Genomic DNA, 24,886 nt, shown 5'->3' with positions numbered 1-24,886 from the left:
CCTTGCCCAAACTCAAAAAAGCCTATGAAAAGTGTACTAGGGGCATCTCACGGGGCCCCCTACTGACCCCGGGCCCTCGGGCAGTGCCCAAGTTTCCAAATGGTCAGTCCGCCCCTGCTCCTATCCCTCTTGTATTGAACTGTATTGTTGCTGTATTGTCTCCCGTTATATTGTAAAGCACTGAGCTAACTGTTGGTGCTATATAAATCCTGTATTATGATAATAATAATTAACAATTAGACACTAGTTGCTGTATGTGGGCATGTAAACATAAGTTCTGAGCTTCAACCAATTGCTGTGGCTATTAATGGCGCCAAGCAAAGACCTTTACTTGGAAGATCTCATGATTGGATCCTCTAAAACACGGGTGTCAAACTGGCGGCCCTCCAGCTGTAGCCAGACTACAAGTCCCATGAGGCATTGCAAGATTGACAGTTACAAGCCTGATTCTGAAAGGCAGAGGCATGATGGGACTTGTAGTTTCGCAACAGCTGGAGGGCTGCCAGTTTGACACCTCTGTTCTAAAAGATATAATAATCCAGTGTGTAGTTCGACCAACCAGCGGCTTCCCATAACCTAAATATCTAGAGTATATTGGGTGAACTTACACTCTAAAACTTCTTATCAATACAAATACTGTGTATATAATATACTCTAATTTCTTAACAACTTATAAAATTATCCCATTCCAGGAAAGCATTTGGAAAGAAAGGAAACTGCACAGATTCATTATACAATAAAGAGTTTAGCTGTTACCTTCTCTGCATCCAGCAGTACTCTGTCACCCAACTTCAGTCCTAAAGACGCCAGCATCAGGTTACCAGGGATGTTGTCATAGTTGGGTAGTGTGACCTTGGGAAGGTTACAAGTTAAGGGCACCGCGTCCAACAGCAACTGCTTCAGCTCCTTGGCAATCATGGCAGATTCAGCTTTGTCTAGGCCCATATCCATGGGGTCAGGAACCACATCTGCGGGAACTTGGCCCTTGCTGTTCTGTATAGGGTAAGAGAGAAACATTTTACATTGCTATAGACTATAAATTAACTCTTTGTCCGAAACTCAATCTGCATGCCATATTGTACCAGCCAATCTTCAGATTACAAACATCTTGGATTTCTTTTTTGTAAATGTTGTGCTTGATTCACCCTCTCCTACCTCATGAGCGTTCCCGATGGTTTGTAACCATGTTTGGTAGCCTTAGTCCTCATGTACACTGGATGTTTTTACATCGGCTGCTTTTGGATTTTGATGTTTCTTTCTACAGCCAGTAAACCCCCCCCCCAGCATGTTATCCTATGTGTCCATGCACACATAGGCTGTAATCAACGGTTTTTTGGCTGGAAAAAAACCCAGGACTAGTGGGTTTCTAGAGGAGTTTTTTAGCTGTAAAAATTCTCTAATGCTGAATAATGTGGCAAAACGCGGTAAATCAGGGTAAAACGCTGCAAAGCAGCGTTTTTGGACTTTTTTTGACCAAAAACAATTTTTGGACAGCTGCAGCATCGCTGTGATGGAGGTGAGTATGTATGTTTGTTTTTTAAGTAACTCCAAACAACTCCTTTCAGTATTAGGTTCATGGAATAAGTTGAGCTTAAAGTGTTACTAGACCCAGGACCCTGCATTTACTATATCTGGTCTCCCCGGACCCTGCATTCACTATATCTGGTCTCCCAGGATCCTGCATTTACTATATCTGGTCTCCCCGGACCCTGCATTCACTATATCTGGTCTCCCCGGACCCTGCATTCACTATATCTGGTCTCCCCGGACCCTGCATTCACTATATCTGGTCTCCCCGGACCCTGCATTCACTATATCTGGTCTCCCAGGACCCTGCATTCACTATATCCGGTCTCCCCGGACCCTGCATTCACTATATCTGGTCTCCCAGGACCCTGCATTCACTATATCCGGTCTCCCTGGACCCTGCATTCACTATATATGGTCTCCCAGGACCCTGCAATCACTATATCTGGTCTCCCCGGACCCTGCACTCACTATATCCGGTCTCCCCGGACCCTGCATTCACTATATCTGGTCTCCCAGGACCCTGCATTCACTATATCTGGTCTCCCAGGACCCTGCATTCACTATATCCGGTCTCCCCGGACCCTGCATTCACTATATCTGGTCTCCCAGGACCCTGCATTCACTATATCTGGTCTTTCAGGACCCTGCATTCACTATATCTGGTCTCCCCGGACCCTGCATTCACTATATCTGGTCTCCCCGGACCCTGCATTCACTATATCTGGTCTCCCCGGACCCTGCATTCACTATATCTGGTCTCCCAGGACCCTGCATTCACTATATCTGGTCTCCCAGGACCCTGCATTCACTATATCCGGTCTCCCCGGACCCTGCATTCACTATATCTGGTCTCCCAGGACCCTGCATTCACTATATCCGGTCTCCCAGGACCCTGCATTCACTATATATGGTCTCCCAGGACCCTGCAATCACTATATCTGGTCTCCCCGGACCCTGCACTCACTATATCTGGTCTCCCCGGACCCTGCATTCACTATATCTGGTCTCCCAGGACCCTGCATTCACTATATCTGGTCTCCCACAGGACACAGATCATGGAAATACAATTATTTTAATAAATATAAACTACTAAATACCTTTTCTCATCAGCTGTTAGAGCAGTCTTGTGACGTCTATCAGTATCCAGCAGAGCACATGCTAAAGCTTTTAGGAGAAGTTTTCATTATGCTCTAGGAGGATGCAGAACCCCTGACCTCTTTCTGGACAGTGCTGATTGGCCCTGTGCTGATCACATGCACTCTCCCAGGAAAAAAAAACCTCTCTAGCAATATATACCAAGAGGGGGGCACTGGAAGGAGGGGGGGGATCAGAGAAGACAGGATCAAACAGCCTTTTTACACAATGCAGAGGATTAACCCCTTAGGTTCCACAGTGAGTATAACAAGCATGCTTTACTGCATATACAGACTGATTTTACTGTTGTGGGATTAGTAACACTTTAAGGGTACATGACTACTGTCGCAAATTCATTTTCTTTGTGTGATATGTATATAACACATGCATTATCAATGCTGAAAACCGAGATTTTACTGGCACCAAAACTCCAAAATTAAAGTGTATCTAAACCTTAGGTGTAAGTGGCTGCTTTCATTTCCATTTATTTTTTTCAGGCTAAGAACACTTTTTGCAAGTACAGACAATACCTGACCTTGCCAGAAATACAATGTCTTTGACATTTCCCGTGAGCTAAAAAGACAGTTAAACAATGTAATCGCTCTTTTGTACTGTAAACTATTAGTGCTCATGTACACGGACATTTGGAAAACTCTTCTGAACGATGGAAACTGACTGCTGGAAAACGCAGGTTAAAAAAACATCAGTTTAGCTGCGTTTGCATACCACGTTTATGTGCATTTACGTTTAGAAGCGTTTTTAAAAGATAACCGCAGGAGACCTTGCAAAATGCCCAGAATGCACTGAAAAACAGTAATTTTTGGGCCAGTTTTCCTTTGATAATAAAAAAAAATCAGGAGATATCCATTGCCATTTACCACCAAATGAAATCTCAATTTGTCTTGAAAAAATCAAGGTATAATCCACCTGGATGTACAAAGTAGTTGTGATGATATGTACGGTTTTACTATCACATGTCAACATTGCAGAATTGTGCTTAGGCATTTAGATTTGTTTTACCCTTAGGCGTGAAGGGGTTAATTTACATCTGTTATCTTTTTAGCATTATGTAGAATACTGCGGCTTGCAATTTTAGTTAATGAGTTTTCTCTTGACTACAATGCAGTGTGACTGAGACATATGAAAAGTATATATTAGATGATATTGCTCACCCTGACGGCTGGGTTGGCGCCATGTTCCAGCAGACACTTGACAGCTCCCAGGCAAAGATTAGAGGCAGCGATGTGCAAAGCAGTACCATGGTTAAAATCACTGCAAGTGGAATTCAGCACTAAGTGACAGAGAAAAGATTAAAAACGTTTAACTTGGATTCAGTATTTAAATATAAGCACCTAGTCATTGAATACAATGGTATCATTGTCATGACAATGCATGCATTTGCTCAATAAAGTACACAGTCTCAGCATTTTCAAAAGAATATATAGTGGTTTTGTGCATATTTTCTTTACTTGTTTATTATGGTCAGTAATAGAAAAATATAATTTTTTTAGCCAAGCAAAATATAAAATATTGCATGGTAAAATTCTGCAGTCTTGCACACAGCCAGCAGATGGAGCTGTAGTCTGTATTTTACTTAGTCAGCTATTTCAGCTTTCACCTATGCTGACAGAAGTTATGTGTTTACAGAAATAATAGATCTTCACAGCAGAAAGTGAGACAGTTCAGCAGGAACGTGTTCTATGGATTAAAAAAAAAAGAGAGAGAGAGAAAATCATACAAAGATGGGAAGAGGACCATGGTGGAACCTTTATGATGTAGTAATTTAAAAATTCAGTTAGTTTAGGTGAAGCGAGATAACCAGATATTGAAACTGTTTCTTTTACTTACATCTGTGAGCGTTCCAAACAAATACCACTGCTGCTTGTGGAGAGGTATGCAACCACATTGAATGCTGACTCTCCAGCTTTTCTAGGCATTAAGTCGATTGCATACACAAATAGAGTAGACAAAAGCAATAGAGCATCGGGAGGCTTTATTCCAAACAGCTCATACAGCAAAAACTAAATGCCTTAACTGGCCTTACACAAGTAGATTTTCAAATGAACATTTGTACAAACATACAAATCATACTCATACTCAAAGCACAATCATACAAATATTCTTTATACATTCGATGGCTGCATAAGTGTCATTCAAAAGTCCTTGAAAAATTTTGTTTGCTTTAGCCATTTGTTTTTGAAATTAATTTAATTTTTTCTGAACAAAAAAAATTAGAAATGTTAGAAATTTATTTGTTCTAGAAAAATTTTCCATCTTTTTTTTGTCACTGTTGTCAAAATCAAACATTGATTTTACCACATTAACGATTAGGAAAATGGAATCAACATTCTTAAAAAAAACGATTCTACTAGTGTATTGCCAGCTTTAATGCCCTTGTCATGTTTCACATGACTGTCATATGCCTTTAAGTGTTCTTTGCATTTTGTCTCTACTCCTCCCTTTCCTTTGGTTTAGTTCATGCTGTATAGATAGCCCCACCTTTTTTGTTCATTTTCCCACTAATGCACCTCAGCTTCAAGCCTCATGTCATGAAGTAGATCACATTATGATCTTTTGACCTATCCGATGTTCATTGTTGTAAGATTCTCTCAGTTTATGGAATAAACTTCACAAGATCTACAAGGTGTAGTCTGGATCGAGTCACTGCTTGTGTTATTCAACTAAGATTGGAGTTATTGCTATCTCATCACAACTGTGAGTTACAGAGATCACACTTTCAATGCTTAGATTGGAGAGACAGAACAGCCCTTATGAAATCTGCAACTTAAACTGGAGCTTGTGGAGCATATATCTGTCTCCATGCAGGCCTTTTGTATGAACTCTTCAGTTGCACTTAATTCTCAGAGAGGTCCAGAAACCTGGTCTGGTGCTGGTGGAAAGGTAGTAAGCTTCTTCTTCAAAGAATGGACTCAGAGCTTCTAACAGCACTTTAACCTATCACCCACACCAGAGTTTAACACACCCTGCCTGAAAAAGTGACCGTATGTTGGCCATGAAATACATTGCCAGTGTCATAAATCAGGTTTTCCTTCAATAGAGCCTCTTTTACTGATGATACCAGATTAACGTTGTGTCCATTCTTCGATAATCCTGTAACTATTTGGGCGCCTCGGCCATTCGTGGAAACTACCACTCGCTACCTGCAGCTCAGCAAGAAGTATTTTTTAGGAATCTGCAAAGTAAGCTGTCTCCTTTGAACAGCAGTATGCAACCTCAGGACTGCAGCTCAAATGAAACTACAAATCCCATAATGCTTCTGCGAATGGGAGTCAAGCCTATGGCCTTCAGAGTCTTGTAATGCCTCTTAGAACTTGTAGTTTTGCCACAGCTGGAGTGCTGCTGTTGCATATCCCTGTCCATAGATGAGGTTTTTTTTTCATTCAGCCAGTGGGCTGAACAAAAAAAAATAAAAGATTCCCCCATGATCACAAGTAAGGTGGATGAAGGAATCTACCCCCCTGAGATATTGTATTCTGACAGTGGGACTCTGCTGCCAAAATACACTGATCAGCGGCTTCAGTCACTGAATGACAAACCTTTTCTAACGTTCCCGTTCATCAAAAGTGATCGACTTCTGTTGAAAAGGGACACCCACACATGGATTGAAATTTTAGTCCCACCTGAATTAGTCGAATTTCGATTCCAGCTTTAGACACCATGTAGTAATGTTGATTTAGCAAACAAAATGTATATATATATATTGTATAAAATAAAATAAAATAAAATTTACATTAAAAACAAAATGATTGTTGTTTGCCTTTATTATATTTATATGTGATCTATTATAGTAGAAACCACAATAAAAATACAATATTAAACGTTTTTTCATTATCATTATTATACACAATATTCAAAACGTGTACTAAGCTGAGAACTCAGTAGCACTGGCATTATTATTACTTAATGCAATGCTCCTACCTATACCTACCACATTTCCCAGGAGAGCCATTACCACCAGTATACATCCCACTAATCATGGTGATGTCTCTTCATTATCAGCCATCCCACCAAACTCCTTTCCCTCACCTTTAGGTTTTGATGCTTTTAGGAGGATGCGTAGAAGTTCAGGGACATCGAAGTAGGCAGCGTAATGTAGGGCATTCATGTTAGTCCATCGGCTGCGCAGAGTTACGTCGGCCCCCAGCTGAAGAAGCTGATTGGTTAGTCGAACAGCAGCTGCTGGGTCTCCTTAAAATGTCAAAGTTATGAAATCAGTAGAGATAAATAAGTGATATTTAACAAAGGACTTTACTGTCCTTTAAACCTTTATATATTTTATATCAGTCGTCAAATGATCATACAAGTTTATAGCTTAAAGATTTCCATCATCCAATCCCCTGATTGCCATCCTTTACGAAGTACAATTATTCCCTGTTCTAGCTCCCATCTTTGCTTTTTGGCATATTTATGTACTCAGCCAGGGTTACTAGTTTCTGAACCCAGAGCACATAGGAGCTGTCTATATACAAAAGAAAAATGGACAGAGCAGAGTTTTATTTTTCCATGGAAATAGAATTAACAGATATCGGGACAACCTAAAACATAGAGGATTGAAAGGATGATTTCAGAAAACCCATGTAAAGAATAACCCCACATACACTAAAAAATATAGCAAATAGAAAACAAATAAACAATAGAGCAAATTCAATTGCTACGCAAGCTATGTTGTAATTCAGCTTTCCATTTCAGTCTATTTTTCTGTAACATTGAAATGTAATATGGCAACCTGCAGGCAAGGTAGATAGAGATGCCTCCGTTCTGTAGCTTCTGACCTACAGGATATGTTTTTGTTTGTGAACACATGCTGCCCCTGCACTTTACTGAAGTCATGTGCTGTATAATAAAATCCTTATTTTATGGGAAGTGATATTCGTTTTACAACTTTTTCATAATAATGCGAAAAAAACATAATGCTATACATAAAAGATCTGATACATTACCCACTCCATGGGCTCCAGCTTTACACGCGTAGTGCAACAGTGTCATGTCTGTTAGTCCATCCCTGTCATTCACATGACATCCCCTCTTCAAAATCTATGAGAAAAATGACCGTGAATATCCATTTAATCCATAACTTTTACACAAGAAGCAATGCTTACGCCACCAGAATCTCAGTTTGCATTCGATGTCAAAATCAATAGAATTTCAGAACAACAAACCGTATAATGGTCAAACTTTCTCAATATAAATGCCATGGTAGCACAGTGGCTAACTGGTTAGCATTTCCACCGGGCAGTACTAGGGTTGTTGGTTCGAAGCCCAACCACGGCACCACCTGTCTGGAGTTTGCATGTTCTCCCTGTGCCTGCGTGGGTTTCCTCTGGGCACTCTGGTTTCCTCCCACACTTCAAAGACACATTGGAAGGTTAATTGGCTCCTGTCTAAATTGTCCCTAGTATGTGTATGTATGAATGTGAGTTAGGGACCTAAGATTGTACGCCCCTTGAGTGTTAGGGACTGTTGTGAATGTACAATATATATGTAAAGTGCTGTGTAAATTGACAACGCTATATAAGTACCTGAAATAAATCAATAAATAAATGTCCTTGTCACTCCTTTGAGTTAAGGAAACAATGTTATCTTTCTTTTGTAAACTACTAGTCCTATTAATCCGCCATGTAATGGAGATGAAGGAAGGCAGACATGTTTGAAGTCTTCGTGAAGAACAGCAAAAGCAGGGGCACTTACTTCGTGCATTACTGTGGTAAAAAAGGAATTTATTAAAATGCATAAAAGTGCATACTCACAAGCCAAAGGAGATATAAAAATAAAGACAAAGAGCCAGTCGTCCCAGATAACGGGAGACCCTTGATGTGGTTAATTGACACGTTTCGGGAGACGCACTCCCTTCTTCAGCGCTAAAATATTAGACCTGCTGCTCTTGCATTTATATATTTTGATGTGTTTTCATGCTTTTTTTTTGTAGGAGGAGACTGATTGTTCAACCCTGCCAAAAACGCACCAAAAATGAATGTATGTGTGTTTTTATGCACTTTCTATATGCTCCCATTGAAATCTATAAGGTCAAAAATGCACTATGCTGCACCAAAAGAAGCACCTGCACCTTTTTTTTTTTTTATTTGCACTACACTGCGTTGTATGGATGTGAATGGCCACCATGGAGAATAATGTGTTTCCATTGTCATGCATTGCAGCATGATGGCAGAAGCAGAAGAAATCTCACTAGTGTGAATGGGGACCTAAACTCGGTGTCTGGGGTCCAATGAAATAAAACAAAAATGACAAAGGAAGATACACAAGTTTTACCCAGTGTGAAGGAAATGGTGGAGAGAAAGTTCACACTTGTGCGTTGTGGGACACCGCATGTGATTTGCACAGGAATCGCAACGCATTCCTGTGCACATCATATGCGATGTCTGTGTGGTGTGATTTGAGTCATACATTTTGAATGGCTCAAATCGCATCACATCCACACTAAAATGGTGCAGGACCCTTTTATTTTCTGCAACTGAATCTCATTGCATGGGTGTTCACACCAGAGGACTGACCATTTGGGCACTCGGGCATTGCCCAAAGGCCCGGGGTCAGTTGGGGGCCCCATGAGATGCCCCTGGTGCCTTTCATAGGCTTTTTTGGGTGTGGTTTGAGTGTGGGTGAGGACACAGGGGCCCCATGATCCCCTATTGCCCGGGGGCCCCATGAGTTATCAGTCCACCCCTGGTTCACACCCATGTGATCCTATTCTGGCAATTGCACTGTGTTTTGCAATCTGTTTTGGGGTGTCATTAATTTTACATTGACACCTGCAGCAGATCGCATGGACACGACTGCAATGTGGTGCAGGAAATGCACAGGATTCACTACGTTTCCCACATCACATCAGTGTGAACCCAATCACTGAAAGATTTATGTTAACATGATTTAAAAAGTCATTTTAAATCTGCAGCTTATCTGTCATGAATGTTTTTTGGTCAGGCATTTCCTGCGACAATGCAATTCTCTGTCCCATCTCTCCTGCATTGTCGCTTGGGCTTCCAAAGGACATTTTAAAGGGCCACAGCAACACACACTGCAATGGTATGAAACACTGTCACCTTACAGAAATGCCTTACAGCCATTTATGTATGTAGGAAAGGCTGCAAAGATGCTGCAACAACAAAGTAACCCATAGCAAACTTTTACACTGATGTAACAGTCATTTAGGGGTTTATTTACTAAAGCTGGAGAGTCCAAAATCAGACTCCCATCTGCATAGAAACCAATCAGCTTCTAACCTCAGCTTGTTCAATGAAGCTTTGGCAATGAAACCTGGAAGCTGATTGGTTTCTATGCAGAAGGGAGTCTGATTTTGGACTCTCCAGCTTTAGTAAATAAACCCCTTAGAGTCCAGGGCGAACATACCAATCTGCCCCCCCCCCCAAGATGTATGAGCACTATGTGTCAGCAAAAATCCCCCCCCCAAGATGTATGAGCACTATGTGTCAGCAAAAATCCCCCCCCAGATGTATGAGCACTATGTGTCAGCAAAAATCCCCCCCCCCCCAAAAAAAAAACAAAACGATAATTAATCTGCATGCTTACCCCTAAAGCATTAATCCCCCTTCCCAATACAAATCTACCCCCCTCCTGAAATCCCCCTCCCAGCAGAAATCTTTGCCCCCCATCACCCCCTTCCAATTCAAATACTCTCTCTTCCCAAATTTCCCCAAGCACAAACCCCCCCCAAAAAAAAACCACCCAAAAATCATTTACCTTTCAAATTTCCTCACAAATCCTCTCCACTTCAAAGCTCCCTCCCAGCACAAATTCCCCGCCCCCCTCCATCCTGCCTCCTAGCACAATATCCCCCCCTCCAAATTTCTTGTTAGCACAAATACCCCCAATCATTCTAAAAGCACAAATGAATGAATGGGGACCCCCCCCAAAAAAAAAAAAAAAATTCCCTCCTAGTACAAATCCCCTTCCTCCATATGAACTCTTCCAGCACATACCCCTCAAATTCCCTTTCCTAGCACAAATCATCTTTCCCCATCCCTCCTCCCAACACAAATTCCCCCAAATCATCACTCCTTGCACACCCCCAAATTTCCCCTCCTAGACCAATACTTACCACCTGCCATGCACAAATTCCTCCTCCCAAAGCAAATCCCCTCCCCCCAATCTCCTCACAGTGCCCCCCCCACCTCACATGATACCACAGTGCCCAGGGCAACCGCCCCTCCTGCCCACCCCTTATCCCAGTTCTTCACAAAGGAAGTTACCTCACTGCCGATCACATCAATCTTGTGCTGGACTTGTGGGACCCATTGCCGGATGATGGCAAACAGTTCAGGGACGGTCGTTTGAGTGTCAAACAAGATTTCCTGACATGCTGGATCATTGGGGTCAAAGAATGTGAATGCTGTGGTGTAAGGAAAAAAAATGATCATTAATAGAATTTGGTTCTACAAAAAAGAAAAATAGGCCTTCTTTGACAGATGCAGCCATGGATTGCTGTTGGCTTCATTACCTAATGTGTCTGCAATAGAAAAGATTGCTCACAGCAACCAATGAGATTCGGTCTTTCATTTTCCCGTATTGCACCAGAAACATGTAAAGGAAGTTGGTTACTGTGGACAAGAACTATTCCATATGCTGACAGTTTGGATCTTTTACTCTGGTATCTGACCGGATTTTCCATGGAATTAAAGAGCTAGCATACACTAGGTCGGTGTTTCTTCTGCACCCTGGGGTTACAGTTCAATTTTCCTGGGTGCTGCAGCACAAGACCAAAGTTGCTTTGGATCATGAGATGGATGAAAGGATTTGGGGGACTCTGTGGTGATGGAGAACTTTGTCATGAGGGTACTCTGATGTGATGGGTGTCTCTCATGTATAGAGGGAACTCAGACATAATGGGGGCCTCTGATGTATAGGGGGGACTTTGATGCGATGGGAGGACTCTGACATGAAGGGGGGACCTATGATGAGATGGGGGCCTCTGACATGAAGAGGAGACTCTGATATGGAGGGGGGGGGGGCCTCTGATGTGATAGGTGGACCTGTGCTATAAAGGGGGGCTTCTGATGTTAAAGTGTTACTAAACCCAGGACCCTGCATTTAGTATATCTGGTCTCCCAGGACCCTGCATTCAGTATATCTGGTCTCCCAGGACCCTGCATTCACTATATCCGGTCTCCCTGGACCCTGCATTCAGTATATCTGGTCTCCCTGGACCCTGCATTCACTATATCTGGTCTCTCCAGACCCTGCATCCACTATATCTGGTCTCCTAGGACCCTGCATTCACTATATCTGGTCTCTCCAGACCCTGCATCCACTATATCTGGTCTCCTAGGACCCGGCATTCACTATATCTGGTCTCCCTGGACCCTGCATTCACTATATCTGGTCTCTCCAGACCCTGCATCCACTATATCTGGTCTCCTAGGACCCTGCATTCACTATATCTGGTCTCCCAGGACCCTGCATTCACTATATCTGGTCTCCCAGGACCCTGCATTCACTATATCTGGTCTCCCAGGACCCTGCATTCACTATATCTGGTCTCCCACAGTACACAGAACATGGAAATGCAATTATTTTAGTACATATAAACTGCTAAATACAAAATATAACTACAAAATATAATAAATCCTGTATAATAATAATAATAATAATATATACCTTTTCTCATCAGCTGTTAGAGCAGTCTTGTGACTTCTATCAGTGTCCAGCAGAGCACTGGTTAAAGCTTGTATGAGGAGTTTTCTTTCTGCTCTAGGAGGATGCAAAACCCCTGACTTCTGTCTGGACAGTACTGATTGGCCCTGTGCTGATCACATGCACTCTCAAGAAAAAAAAAACCCCTCTCTAAAAATACACACCAAAATGAGCATGTGCAGAGTGTCTCCACACGATATGTCTTAACAGGAGATAAGAGGGGGAAACTGGAAGAAGGGGAGGATCAGAGAAGACAGGATCAAACAACATTTTTACACAATGCAGAGGATTAACCCCTTAGGTTCCACAGTGAGTATAACCAACATACTTTACTGCATATACAGACTGATTGTACAGTTGTGGGTTTAGTAACACTTTAATGGTAAATGACTATTGTCGCAGATCCATTTTCTGTGTGTGATATGTATATAACGTATGAATAAGTGGACTTCATCAAGGTGGCTGTCTGCATAGCCCCAGTCTCAGGTGTTCTATTGATAAGGAATCTTGACCTTTTTTACATTTTAAGATGGGGTGCCTTGAGATTTTGCATAGTTTTAAAGGGTGCAAAGACCAAAAAAAATGCTCCACTAGGAGAAATAAAAAATAAATTCCTTTGCTGATTACCATAATCCTTTGGAAGAGGGGCCGGGGCAGAATGGTGAACCATGGGTCGTTTCCTCTTCTCTAGGATGGGGCTCTGGAAATCCAGGGGATGCTGTTGCTCCTCCGGGGCACAATCTGGAGGATCTTCTCTAGTCATGGTTCTCTGATCACTGATGTTGTAGGAATGAAAAGATAAATACCAACATTAGATCTATGATTTACTGTCTGCATTTAGTACAATAGGACACTCCATGGTTCAGGTATACAATGGCAGTACAGACTAGCAGTATTACAAGGCACTGCAGTGTGTGGATCAGTCAATCCATACCCACACAGACCGCTGTCATCATAGCACATTTCCAGTACAGACCAGCATTCTTACACATACCTACTGTAGGTACTCTGTGGATCAGTTACATAAAACCTAGCAAAGACCTAGGACCATTCCGATATCACAATGCCAGTATAGACCAGTATCATTCTAATATCACAATGCCAGTATAGACCAGTATCATTCTAATATCACAATGCCAGTATAGACCAGTATCATTCTAATATCACAATGCCAGTATAGACCAGTATCATTCTAGTATCACATTGCCAGTATAGACCAGTATCATTCCGATAACGCAATGCCAGTATAGACCTAGGACCATTCCAATAACACAATGCCAGTACAGACCAGGATCATTCCGATAACACAATGCCAGTATAGACCAGTATCATTCCGATAACGCAATGCCAGTACAGACCAGTATCATTCCGATAACACAATGCCAGTATAGACCAGTATCATTCCGATAACACAATGCCAGTATAGACCAGTATCATTCTAATATCAAAATGCCAGTATAGACCAGTATCATTCCGATAACGCAATGCCAGTATAGACCAGTACCATTCCGATAACACAATGCCAGTATAGACCAGTATCATTCTGATATCACAATGCCAGTATAGACCAGTATCATTCCGATAACGCAATGCCAGTATAGACCAGTATCATTCCGATAACGCAATGCCAGTATAGACCAGTATCATTCCGATAACGCAATGCCAGTATAGACCAGTACCATTCCGATAACACAATGCCAGTATAGACCAGTATCATTCTAATATCAAAATGCCAGTATAGACCAGTATCATTCTAATATCAAAATGCCAGTATAGACCAGTATCATTCCGATAACGCAATGCCAGCATAGACCAGTATCATTCTAATATCAAAATGCCAGTATAGACCAGTATCATTCCGATAACGCAATGCCAGTATAGACCAGTACCATTCCGATAACGCAATGCCAGTATAGACCAGTACCATTCCGATAACGCAATGCCAGTATAGACCAGTACCATTCCGATAACACAATGCCAGTATAGACCAGGATCATTCCGATAACGCAATGCCAGTATAGACCAGGATCATTCCGATAACGCAATGCCAGTATAGACCAGGATCATTCCGATAACGCAATGCCAGTATAGACCAGGATCATTCCGATAACGCAATGCCAGTATAGACCAGGATCATTCCGATAACGCAATGCCAGTATAGACCAGTACCATTCCAATAACGCAATGCCAGTATAGACCAGGATCATTCCGATAACGCAATGCCAGTATAGACCAGTATCATTCTGATAACGCAATGCCAGTATAGACCAGTACCATTCCAATAACGCAATAACGCAATGCCAGTATAGACCAGTACCATTCCGATAACACAATGCCAGTATAGACCAGGATCATTCCGATAACGCAATGCCAGTGTAGACACTCTGTGGATCAATCACACAATTTCAGTACAGACGAGTATAGTTATCATAAGGCACTCTGTGGATCAGTCATACAATCCCAGTACAGACCAGTATCATTACTATAAGGCACTCTGTGGATCAGTCACACAATCCCAGTACAGACCAGTATTATTATAATAAGGTACTATGTGGGTCAGTCACACAATCCCAGTATAGACCAGTATAATTACTATAAGGTACTATGTGGGTCAGTCACACCATCTGAGTACACACCTGTATCATTACTATAAGGCACTCTGTGGATCAGTCATACATTCCCAGTATAGACCAGTATTATTACTATAAGGCACTCTGTAAATCAGTCACACCATCCCAGTACAGACCAGTATGATTACAATACGACACTTTATGGATCAGTCACACAATCCCAGTACAGACCAGTATGATTACCATACGGCACTTTATGGATTAGACACACCATCCCAGTACAGACCAGTATGATTACAATACAGCACTTTATGGATCAGTCACACAATCCCAGTACAGACCAGTATAATTACAATACGGCACTTTATGGATTAGACACAAAATCCCAGTACAGACCAGTATGATTACAATACAGCACTTTATGGATCAGTCATACCATCCCAGTACAGACCAGTATTATTACTATAAGGCACTCTGTAGGTCAGTCACACCATCCCAGTACAGACCAGTATGATTACAATACAGCACTTTATGGATTAGACACACCATTCCAGTACAGACCAGTATGATTACAATATGGCACTTTATGGATTAGAAACACTATATCAGTACAGACCAGTATGATTACAATACAGCACTTTATGGATTAGACACACCATCCCAGTACAGACCAGTATGGTTACAATACAGCACTTTATGGATCAGTCACACAATCCCAGTACATACCAGTATAATTACTACAAGGCACTCTGTAGGTCAGTCACACAATCCCAGTACAGACCAGTATCATTACTATAAGGCACTCTGTGGGTCACTCATACAATCCCAGTACAGACCAGTATAATTACTATAAGGCACTCTGTAAATCAGTCACACCATCCCAGTACAGACCAGTATGATTACAATATGGCACTTTATGGATCAGTCACACAATCCCAGTACATACCAGTATAATTACTATAAGGCACTCTCTGGGTCAGTCACACCATCCCTGTACAGACCAGCATGATTACTATAAGGCACTCTGTAAATCAGTCATACAATCCCAGTACAGACCAGTATGATTACAATATGGCACTTTATGGATTAGACACAAAATCCCAGTACAGACCAGTATGATTACAATACAGCACTTTATGGATCAGTCACACAATCCCAGTACAGACCAGTATGATTACCATACGGCACTTTATGGATTAGACACACCATCCCAGTACAGACCAGTATGATTACAATACAGCACTTTATGGATCAGTCACACAATCCCAGTACAGACAAGTATAATTACAATACGGCACTTTATGGATTAGACACACCATCCCAGTACAGACCAGTATGATTACAATACAGCACTTTATGGATCAGTCACACAATCCCAGTACAGACCAGTATGATTACAATATGGCACTTTATAGATTAGACACATCATCCCAGTACAGACCAGTATGATTACAATACAGCACTTTATGGATCAGTCACACAATCCCAGTACAGACCAGTATGATTACCATACGGCACTTTATGGATTAGACACACCATCCCAGGACAGACCAGTATGATTACAATACAGCACTTTATGGATCAGTCACACAATCCCAGTACAGACCAGTATAATTACAATACGGCACTTTATGGATTAGACACACCATCCCAGTACAGACCAGTATGATTACAATACAGCACTTTATCGATCAGTCACACCATCCCAGTACAGACCAGTATTATTACAATATGGCACTTTATGGATTAGACACAAAATCCCAGTACAGACCAGTATGATTACAATACAGCACTTTATGGATCAGTCATACCATCCCAGTACAGACCAGTATTATTACTATAAGGCACTCTGTAGGTCAGTCACACCATCCCAGTACAGACCAGTATGATTACAATACAGCACTTTATGGATTAGACACACCATCCCAGTACAGACCAGTATGATTACAATATGGCACTTTATGGATTAGAAACACTATCCCAGTACAGACCAGTATGATTACAATACAGCACTTTATGGATTAGACACAACATCCCAGTACAGACCAGTATGGTTACAATACAGCACTTTATGGATCAGTCACACAAACCCAGTACAGACCAGTATAATTACTATAAGGCACTCTGTAGGTCAGTCACACAATCCCAGTACAGACCAGTATCATTACTATAAGGCACTTTGTGGGTCACTCATACAATCCCAGTACAGACCAGTATAATTACTATAAGGCACTCTGTAGGTCAGTCACACAATCCCAGTACAGACCAGTATTATTACTATAAGGCACTCTGTGGGTCAGTCACACCATTCCAGTACAGACCAGCATGATTACTATAAGGCACTCTGTAAATCATTTACACCATCCCAGTACAGACCAGTATGATTACAATATGGCACTTTATGGATTAGACACACAACCCCAGTACAGACCAGTATGATTACAATATGGCACATTATGGATCAGTCACAGCATCCCAGTACAGACCAGTATGATTACAATACGGCACTTTATGGATCAGTCACAAAATCCCAGTACAGACCAGTATGATTACAATACAGTACTTTATGGCATAGACACAAAATCCCAGTACAGACCAGTATGATTACAATACGGTACTTTATGGATTAGACACACCATCCCAGTACAGACCAGTATTATTACAATACGGCGCTTTATGGATCAGACACACCATCCCAGTACAGACCAGTATGATTACAATACGGCACTTTATGGATTAGACACACCATCCCAGTACAGACCAGTATGATTACAATATGGCACTTTATGGCTTAGACACACCATACCAGTACAGACCGGTATGATTACAATACGGCACTTTATGGATTAGGCACACAATCCCAGTACAAACCAGCATGATTACAATACAGCACTTTATGGATTAGACACACCATCCCAGTATGATTACAATACGGCACTTTATGGATTAGACACACCATCCCAGTACAGACCAGTATGATTACAATACGGCACTTTATGGATTAGACACACCATCCCAGTACAGACCAGTATGATTACAATATGGCACTTTATGGCTTAGACACACCATACCAGTACAGACCGGTATGATTACAATACGGCACTTTATGGATTAGGCACACAATCCCAGTACAAACCAGCATGATTACAATACAGCACTTTATGGATTAGACACACCATCCCAGTATGATTACAATACGGCACTTTATGGATTAGACACACCATCCCAGTACAGACCAGTATTATTACAATACGGCGCTTTATGGATTAGACACACCATCCCAGTACAGACCAGTATGATTACAATACGGCACTTTATGGATTAGACACACCATCCCAGTACAGACCAGTATGATTACAATATGGCACTTTATGGCTTAGACACACCATACCAGTACAGACCGGTATGATTACAATACGGCACTTTATGGATTAGGCACACAATCCCAGTACAAACCAGCATGATTACAATACAGCACTTTATGGATTAGACACACCATCCCAGTATGATTACAATACGGCACTTTATGGATTAGACACACCATCCCAGTACAGACCAGTATGATTACAATACGGCACTTTATGGATCAGTCACAGCATCCCAGTACAGACCAGTATGATTACAATACGGCACTTTATGGATCAGTCACAAAATCCCAGTACAGACCAGTATGATTACAATACAGTACTTTATGGCATAGACACAAAATCCCAGTACAGACCAGTATGATTACAATACGGTACTTTATGGATTAGACACACCATCCCAGTACAGACCAGTATTATTACAATACGGCGCTTTATGGATCAGACACACCATCCCAGTACAGACCAGTATTATTACAATACGGCACTTTATGGCTTAGACACACCATCCCAGTACAGACTGGTTATATTACAAGTACAATAAGGCAAAACCCCAGTGAAGATCAGTATGATTACATTGGATCAGTCACACAGCCCCAGTTTGGTTGGTGTCCTTCACTTCAGCCATATAAAGTCAGTGCCATTGCAGTAAGGCATGCTGTGATTTAACTATACAATGTAGCAAATATTTTAAATCTCCTCCCCCAAATATCTTTGGAATGTCATTTATTTAGCACATTCAAAGAATAGAAAAAGATATGACTCCTGTGCAGTCCAATATTGTTAAGGTATGAGTAAAGGCAAAACCTTATTTTAGTTGTGGACAGAATGGAGAGGGATTAGCACCCCTGGCAGGCTTTTATTGCTGTCTGTGCCCCTGTTGGGGAGATTCATCCTCTCTATTTGTGTTGTTTACCAGGAGTGAAAATAAAATAAAATCCCAAATTTTGGGTTGTCCCCAGAACGGGAATAGAAGGGAAATCCACTGGGGACCTCAGTTCTTTTGAACCTAGGGTCAACCTTACTTTGAAGAATTGCTCCTCACTTCATGTTTTGGATATGGGATAGGAAGTGAAGAAAAAACTCCACAATGGGGCACAGATGGTTAAAAAAAAAATTGACGGAGATTATAACCAAAATATTATGTTCCAAAATGAAAAAAATTACATTTTTTGCTTTAGTTCTACTTTAAATCCCTTTGTGGTCCATTCCACCAATCCCATTACAGACCAATGCTGTTATAATAGTTCACACTATCTCATTGTAGATCAGTATTATTGTTGTCTGTAGTAACTGGCTTTTGTTTTCTTCAAGCAAGCCTTCCATTACCATAGACAGGCTATAGAATTACATTTGAAGAATGTCAACGACAGGTTAGAACGAGGTTAAGTGCAGGCTAAATGCAAATGTCAATGAATTCTGAACGATCTCACAAATATCTCCAAGTGGTGCCACTGACACAAAAACAAAGCCCCATGACACAGGCCCTTCCATGGATAGTGTCATGCACCGCCCAGCGGGATCTCTAGGGACCCACAGAACGAGATTCCCCAGGACGCGGAGTCTAAGTTCCAGTCTGCCTTTTCACCAGAGCCCCTGATGGTGGGGGTGGACTTGGTGCAAGACTGAGACCAGGTCGCAGTCCCTGAGTGCACCCAACTGTGGTAGAGGGGTCCCGCTGAGGGTACGTGCCAGGGGTGAGCCTGATGTGAAGGGCTGACAAGTCCAGGACCCGTGCGGGATGGATGGATGACAGTCAGGGGTAAGCGTGGTCAGACAAGCCGGGTCTGTAACGGTGGAGGCAGATCAGCACAGAGCAGTAGGCGAAGAGTAAACAGGTCACGAGCCAAGGTTCAGCAACAGGAGGTCCAATAACATAGGGGTAGGCAGAGGAGTAGTCAGGGACGAGCCAGGGATCAGAGCAGGAGATTGACAACAGGAATCAGGACAGGCAGGGTCGGCAACTAGGAACTCACTTCAGAAACAGGAACTAGACCTTGCGGCAATCTGATCACCGCCTGGCTAGTTTAAATAGCGCGCCCTGCACCGTCATTGGTGGCAGGCGCGCCCGCGTGAGCGAATGCGCATGCGTGGCCGCAATTGCCGCCGCGGGTGCCCAGGCCCTAGTGCCTGCACATTGGTGCACCTAGGCAATGTGCCCACGCGCAGACCCGTGCTCCGCAGCGGGACCCGCGATCCCTGACAGATAGGATCTGTAGTTCAATCATAGAACCTTCGTAAACGTCAATGTCATAACAGCACTCTACAGTTTATTCATTCAGTCCATATATAAACTTTTATGGTTCATATTCATCCAGTAAAGGCCAGTTATCAGGATTAGTCACACAATCCCAATAGGGACCAGTTCTACTGAAGTAAGCAACATTGTAATCCAATGCACTGGCAGTTGTGTACTTTACAATAAAGGCAGTTGCAAAATGACTCAGCTTCAGTATTCTCAGCAGCGAAGTCATGGCTGGGAATGTTCCTGGAAGTGCCATCAATACTGAGTAACACCAATGCACAGTCGTAGTTGCTGAGTACAGAAGTCTCTGATGAAGGTCCCATCACTGTCTAAGGGTTAGGTTAGGTTAGCTTAGGGGGTTATAATAATTGTCTCCTTGGTCTGCCAATCCCTTTCTGAAAACAGTAGGGCCCTTTCAGACTTCTTATATACACTCACTGGCCACTTTATTAGGTACACCTTGCTAGGACTCCCTTTTGCCATCAAAACTGCCTTAGATTCAACAAGGTGTTGGAAACATTCCTCACAGATTTTGGTTCATATTGACATGATAGCTTTTTGCAGTTGCTGCAGATTTGTCGGCTGTACATCCAGGATGCAAATCTCCCGTTCCACCACATCCCAAAGGTGCTGTATTGGATTGAGATCTGGTGACTGTGGAGGCCACTGGAGTACAGTGAACTCATTGTTATGTTCAAGAAACCATTTGGAGGTGATTTGAGGGTTTTTGACATGGTGCACGATCCTGATTGAAGGACCCATCAGAAGATGGGGACACTGTAGTCATAAAGGAATGGACATGGTCAGCAACAATACTCAGGTAGGCTGTGGTTTTTAAATGATGCTCAATTGATACTAAGGGGCCTAAAGTGTGCCAAGAAAATATCCCCCACACCATTACACCACCAGCCTGAACCCTTGATACAAGGCAGGATGGACCCATGATTTCATGTTGTTTGCTCCAAATTCGGACCCTACCATCTGAATGTCGCAGCTGAAATCGAGACCAGGCAACGTTTTTCCAATCTTTTATTGTCCAGTTTGGTGAGCCTGTGTAGCCTCCAATTCCTGTTCTTAGCTGACAGGAGTGGCCTTCTGCTGCTGTAGGCTTCAAAGTTTGACATGTTGTGTATTCAGAGTTGGTATTCTGCATACCTTGGTTGTAACAAGTGGTTACTTGAGTTACTGTTGCCTTTCTATCATCTTGAACCAGTCTGCCCATTCTCTTCTGACCTCTGATATCAACAAGGCATTTTCGTCCAGACAACTGCCATTCACTGGATATTTTCTCTTTTTCGGCCCATTCTCTGTAAACCCTAGAGATGGTTGTGTGTGAAAATCCCAGTAGATCATTAGTTTTTGAAATACTCAGACCAGCCCATCTGGCACCAACAACCATGCCACACTCAAAGTCACTTAAATCCCCTTTCTTCCCCATTCCGATGCTCGGTTTGAACTTCAACAAGTCGCCTTCACCACGTTTAGATGCCTAAATGCATTGAGTTGCTGCCATGTGACTGGCTGATAAGCAATTAGTGTTACCGAGCAATTGAACAGGTATACCTAATAAAGAGGCTGGAGAGAGCATAATGGCTCAAAACTAAAGGAAAATGTGTAAAGTGTAGCAATCATAGGAACCAATCAATGTCTATCTATTTTTTTTCTCATTTGACTTCAGTAACCTCATATATGATTGTCTGCTATAGGTTATGAGTTTGGTACGTCTGTATTAAATTAGTCTGCATATGGATACAAGGCTTATTACGTGATACAAATTATTCCAACAACGCAATCCCAGTCCAGACCAGTATTACTACAATAAGGCACTCTGTGGATCAGTCACACCATCCCAATACAGACCGATATTGTTACAACAAAGCACTCTGTGGATTAGTTACACAATCCCAGTACAGACCAGTATCACTATAATAAGGTACTCTATGGATCAGTCACACGATCCCAGTGGAGACCAGTATTAGTACTATAAGGCACTCTGTGGATCAGTCACACAATCCCAGTACAGACCAGTATTATTATAATAAGGCACTCTGTGGATCAGTCACACCATCCCAATACAGACCGATATTGTTACAACAAAGCACTCTGTGGATCAGTCACACGATCCCAGTAGAAACAAATATTATTACCATAAGGCACTCTGTGGATCATTAATTCAATCCCATTACAGACCAGTATGATTACAACAAAGCACTCTATGGATCAGTCACACCACCACAGTACAAACCAGTATTTTTACAATAAGGCCCTCTGTTGATTAGTCACACAATCCCAGTACAGACCAGTATCACTATAATGAGGTACTGTTTGGATCAGTCACCCCATCCCAGTGAAGACCAGTATTAGTACAATAAGGCACTCTGTGGATCAGTCACACCATCCCAGTGGAAACAAATTTATTACCATAAGGCACTCTGTGGATCATTCAATCAATCCCATTACATAACAGTAGTATTACAATAAAGCACTCTGTAGATCAGTCACACCATCCCATTACAGACCAGTATCACTATAATAAGGTACTCTTTGGATCAGTCATACAATCCCATTACAGACCAGTATCATTACTATAAGGCACTCTATGGATCAGTTACACCAGTATTATTAACTCCTTTGTGACTGCAATACGCCTCCATATGTAAAATGTCCTATGCAGTGAGAACTTAAAATAACCTTGCAGCAGAGCATTTGGAATGCAGAACTGTGCGTGTTCCTAGTTGTCAGCCTGAGAATCTCAGTCCCAACGTCAAACAGAAAAATGAGTCATGGAGTTACTATCAAGTTTACTGACACATGGCGATGCTGATAAACATGTATAGGCACCCAAGATTAAAAAAACTCTGGTCACAAAACCATTAAAATATCAGGCACACCAAGGAGGATCAGTTACACAATTCTAGAACAAAGTAGTATTATTGCAATAAAGTACTTTGTGGATCAGTCACACCATCCCTGTACAGACCAGTACTATTACAATAAAGCACTCTGAAGACCAGTCACACAATCCCAGCACAGACCAGTACTGTTACAATAAAGCACTCTGCAGACCAGTCACACAATCCCTGTACAGACCAGTACTATTACAATAAAGCACTCTGAAGACCAATCACACAATCCCTGTACAGACCAGTACTGTTACAATAAAGCACTCTGAAGACCAGTCACACAATCCCAGCACAGACCAGTACTGTTACAATAAAGCACTCTGAAGACCAGTCACACAATCCCAGCACAGACCAGTACTGTTACAATAAAGCACTCTGAAGACCAGTCACACAATCCCAGTACAGACCAGTACTATTACAATAAAGCACTCTGCAGACCAGTCACACAATCCCAGCACAGACCAGTACTATTACAATAAAGCAATCTGAAGACCAGTCACACAATCTCTGTACAGACCAGTACTGTTACAATAAAGCACTCTGAAGACCAGTCACACAATCCTAGTACAGATAGTAGTATTACAATAAAGCACTCTGAAGACCAGTCACACAATCCCAGCACAGACCAGTACTATTACAATAAAGCACTCTGCAGACCAGTCACACAATCCCAGTACAGACCAGTACTATTACAATAAAGCACTCTGAAGACCAGTCACACAATCCCTGTACAGACCAGTACTATTACAATAAAGCACTCTGAAGACCAGTCACACAATCCCAGCACAGACCAGTACTATTACAATAAAGCACTCTGTAGACCAGTCACACAATCCCAGCACAGACCAGTACTATTACAATAAAGCACTCTGAAGACCAGTCACACAATCCCAGCACAGACCAGTACTATTACAATAAAGCACTCTGTAGACCAGTCACACAATCCCAGTACAGACCAGTACTATTACAATAAAGCACTCTGAAGACCAGTCACACAATCCCTGTACAGACCAGTACTATTACAATAAAGCACTCTGAAGACCAGTCACACAATCCCTGTACAGACCAGTACTATTACAATAAAGCAATCTGTAGACCAGTCACACAATCCCTGTACAGACCAGTACTATTACAATAAAGCAATCTGTAGACCAGTCACACAATCCCTGTACAGACCAGTACTATTACAATAAAGCAATCTGTAGACCAGTCACACAATCCCTGTACAGACCAGTACTATTACAATAAAGCACTCTGAAGACCAGTCACACAATCCCAGCACAGACCAGTACTGTTACAATATCAGGCACTAATATCATTACACAACAATCATTGACCAGGGTTGCACTGCTACCAGTTCCATATTGTAGTAGCATTACCAATGTTATTCTTTAAAGCTGCCCTTAAATTATGTAACTATATACCTTTCCCAGTGACACCTTGACCCAACTTAAA

At 42.0% G+C, this 24,886-nt stretch overlaps 1 protein-coding gene across 2 annotated transcripts in view; it reads right to left on the bottom strand.

Moving 5' to 3' along the window:
* The window catches only part of CLIP3 (CAP-Gly domain containing linker protein 3), a 57,758-nt gene that overhangs the window by 19,976 nt on the left and 12,896 nt on the right, over window positions 1–24,886 (bottom strand). For both annotated transcript variants that reach the window (XR_016307523.1, XM_089658198.1), the window contains exons 2-7: window positions 12,976–13,124; window positions 10,908–11,047; window positions 7,626–7,719; window positions 6,712–6,873; window positions 3,837–3,955; window positions 757–993 (exon numbers count right to left, since the gene is read on the bottom strand). Coding sequence is in view for 1 of the 2 variants with exons in the window: in XM_089658198.1 (XP_089514324.1) it covers window positions 757–993; window positions 3,837–3,955; window positions 6,712–6,873; window positions 7,626–7,719; window positions 10,908–11,047; window positions 12,976–13,111 (888 nt within the window). In the remaining variant the exon portion in view is untranslated. The remainder of the gene's footprint in view (window positions 1–756; window positions 994–3,836; window positions 3,956–6,711; window positions 6,874–7,625; window positions 7,720–10,907; window positions 11,048–12,975; window positions 13,125–24,886) is intronic.

The sequence above is a fragment of the Staurois parvus genome, unplaced genomic scaffold, assembly GCF_062004578.1.
Source record: "Staurois parvus isolate SC_StPar_1 unplaced genomic scaffold, SC_StPar_1.0 ptg001058l, whole genome shotgun sequence".
Classification (NCBI taxonomy): Eukaryota; Metazoa; Chordata; class Amphibia; order Anura; family Ranidae; genus Staurois; species Staurois parvus.
Note: the sequence above shows the minus strand (reverse complement) of the source record. Positions and strands in the feature narration are given on the sequence as shown.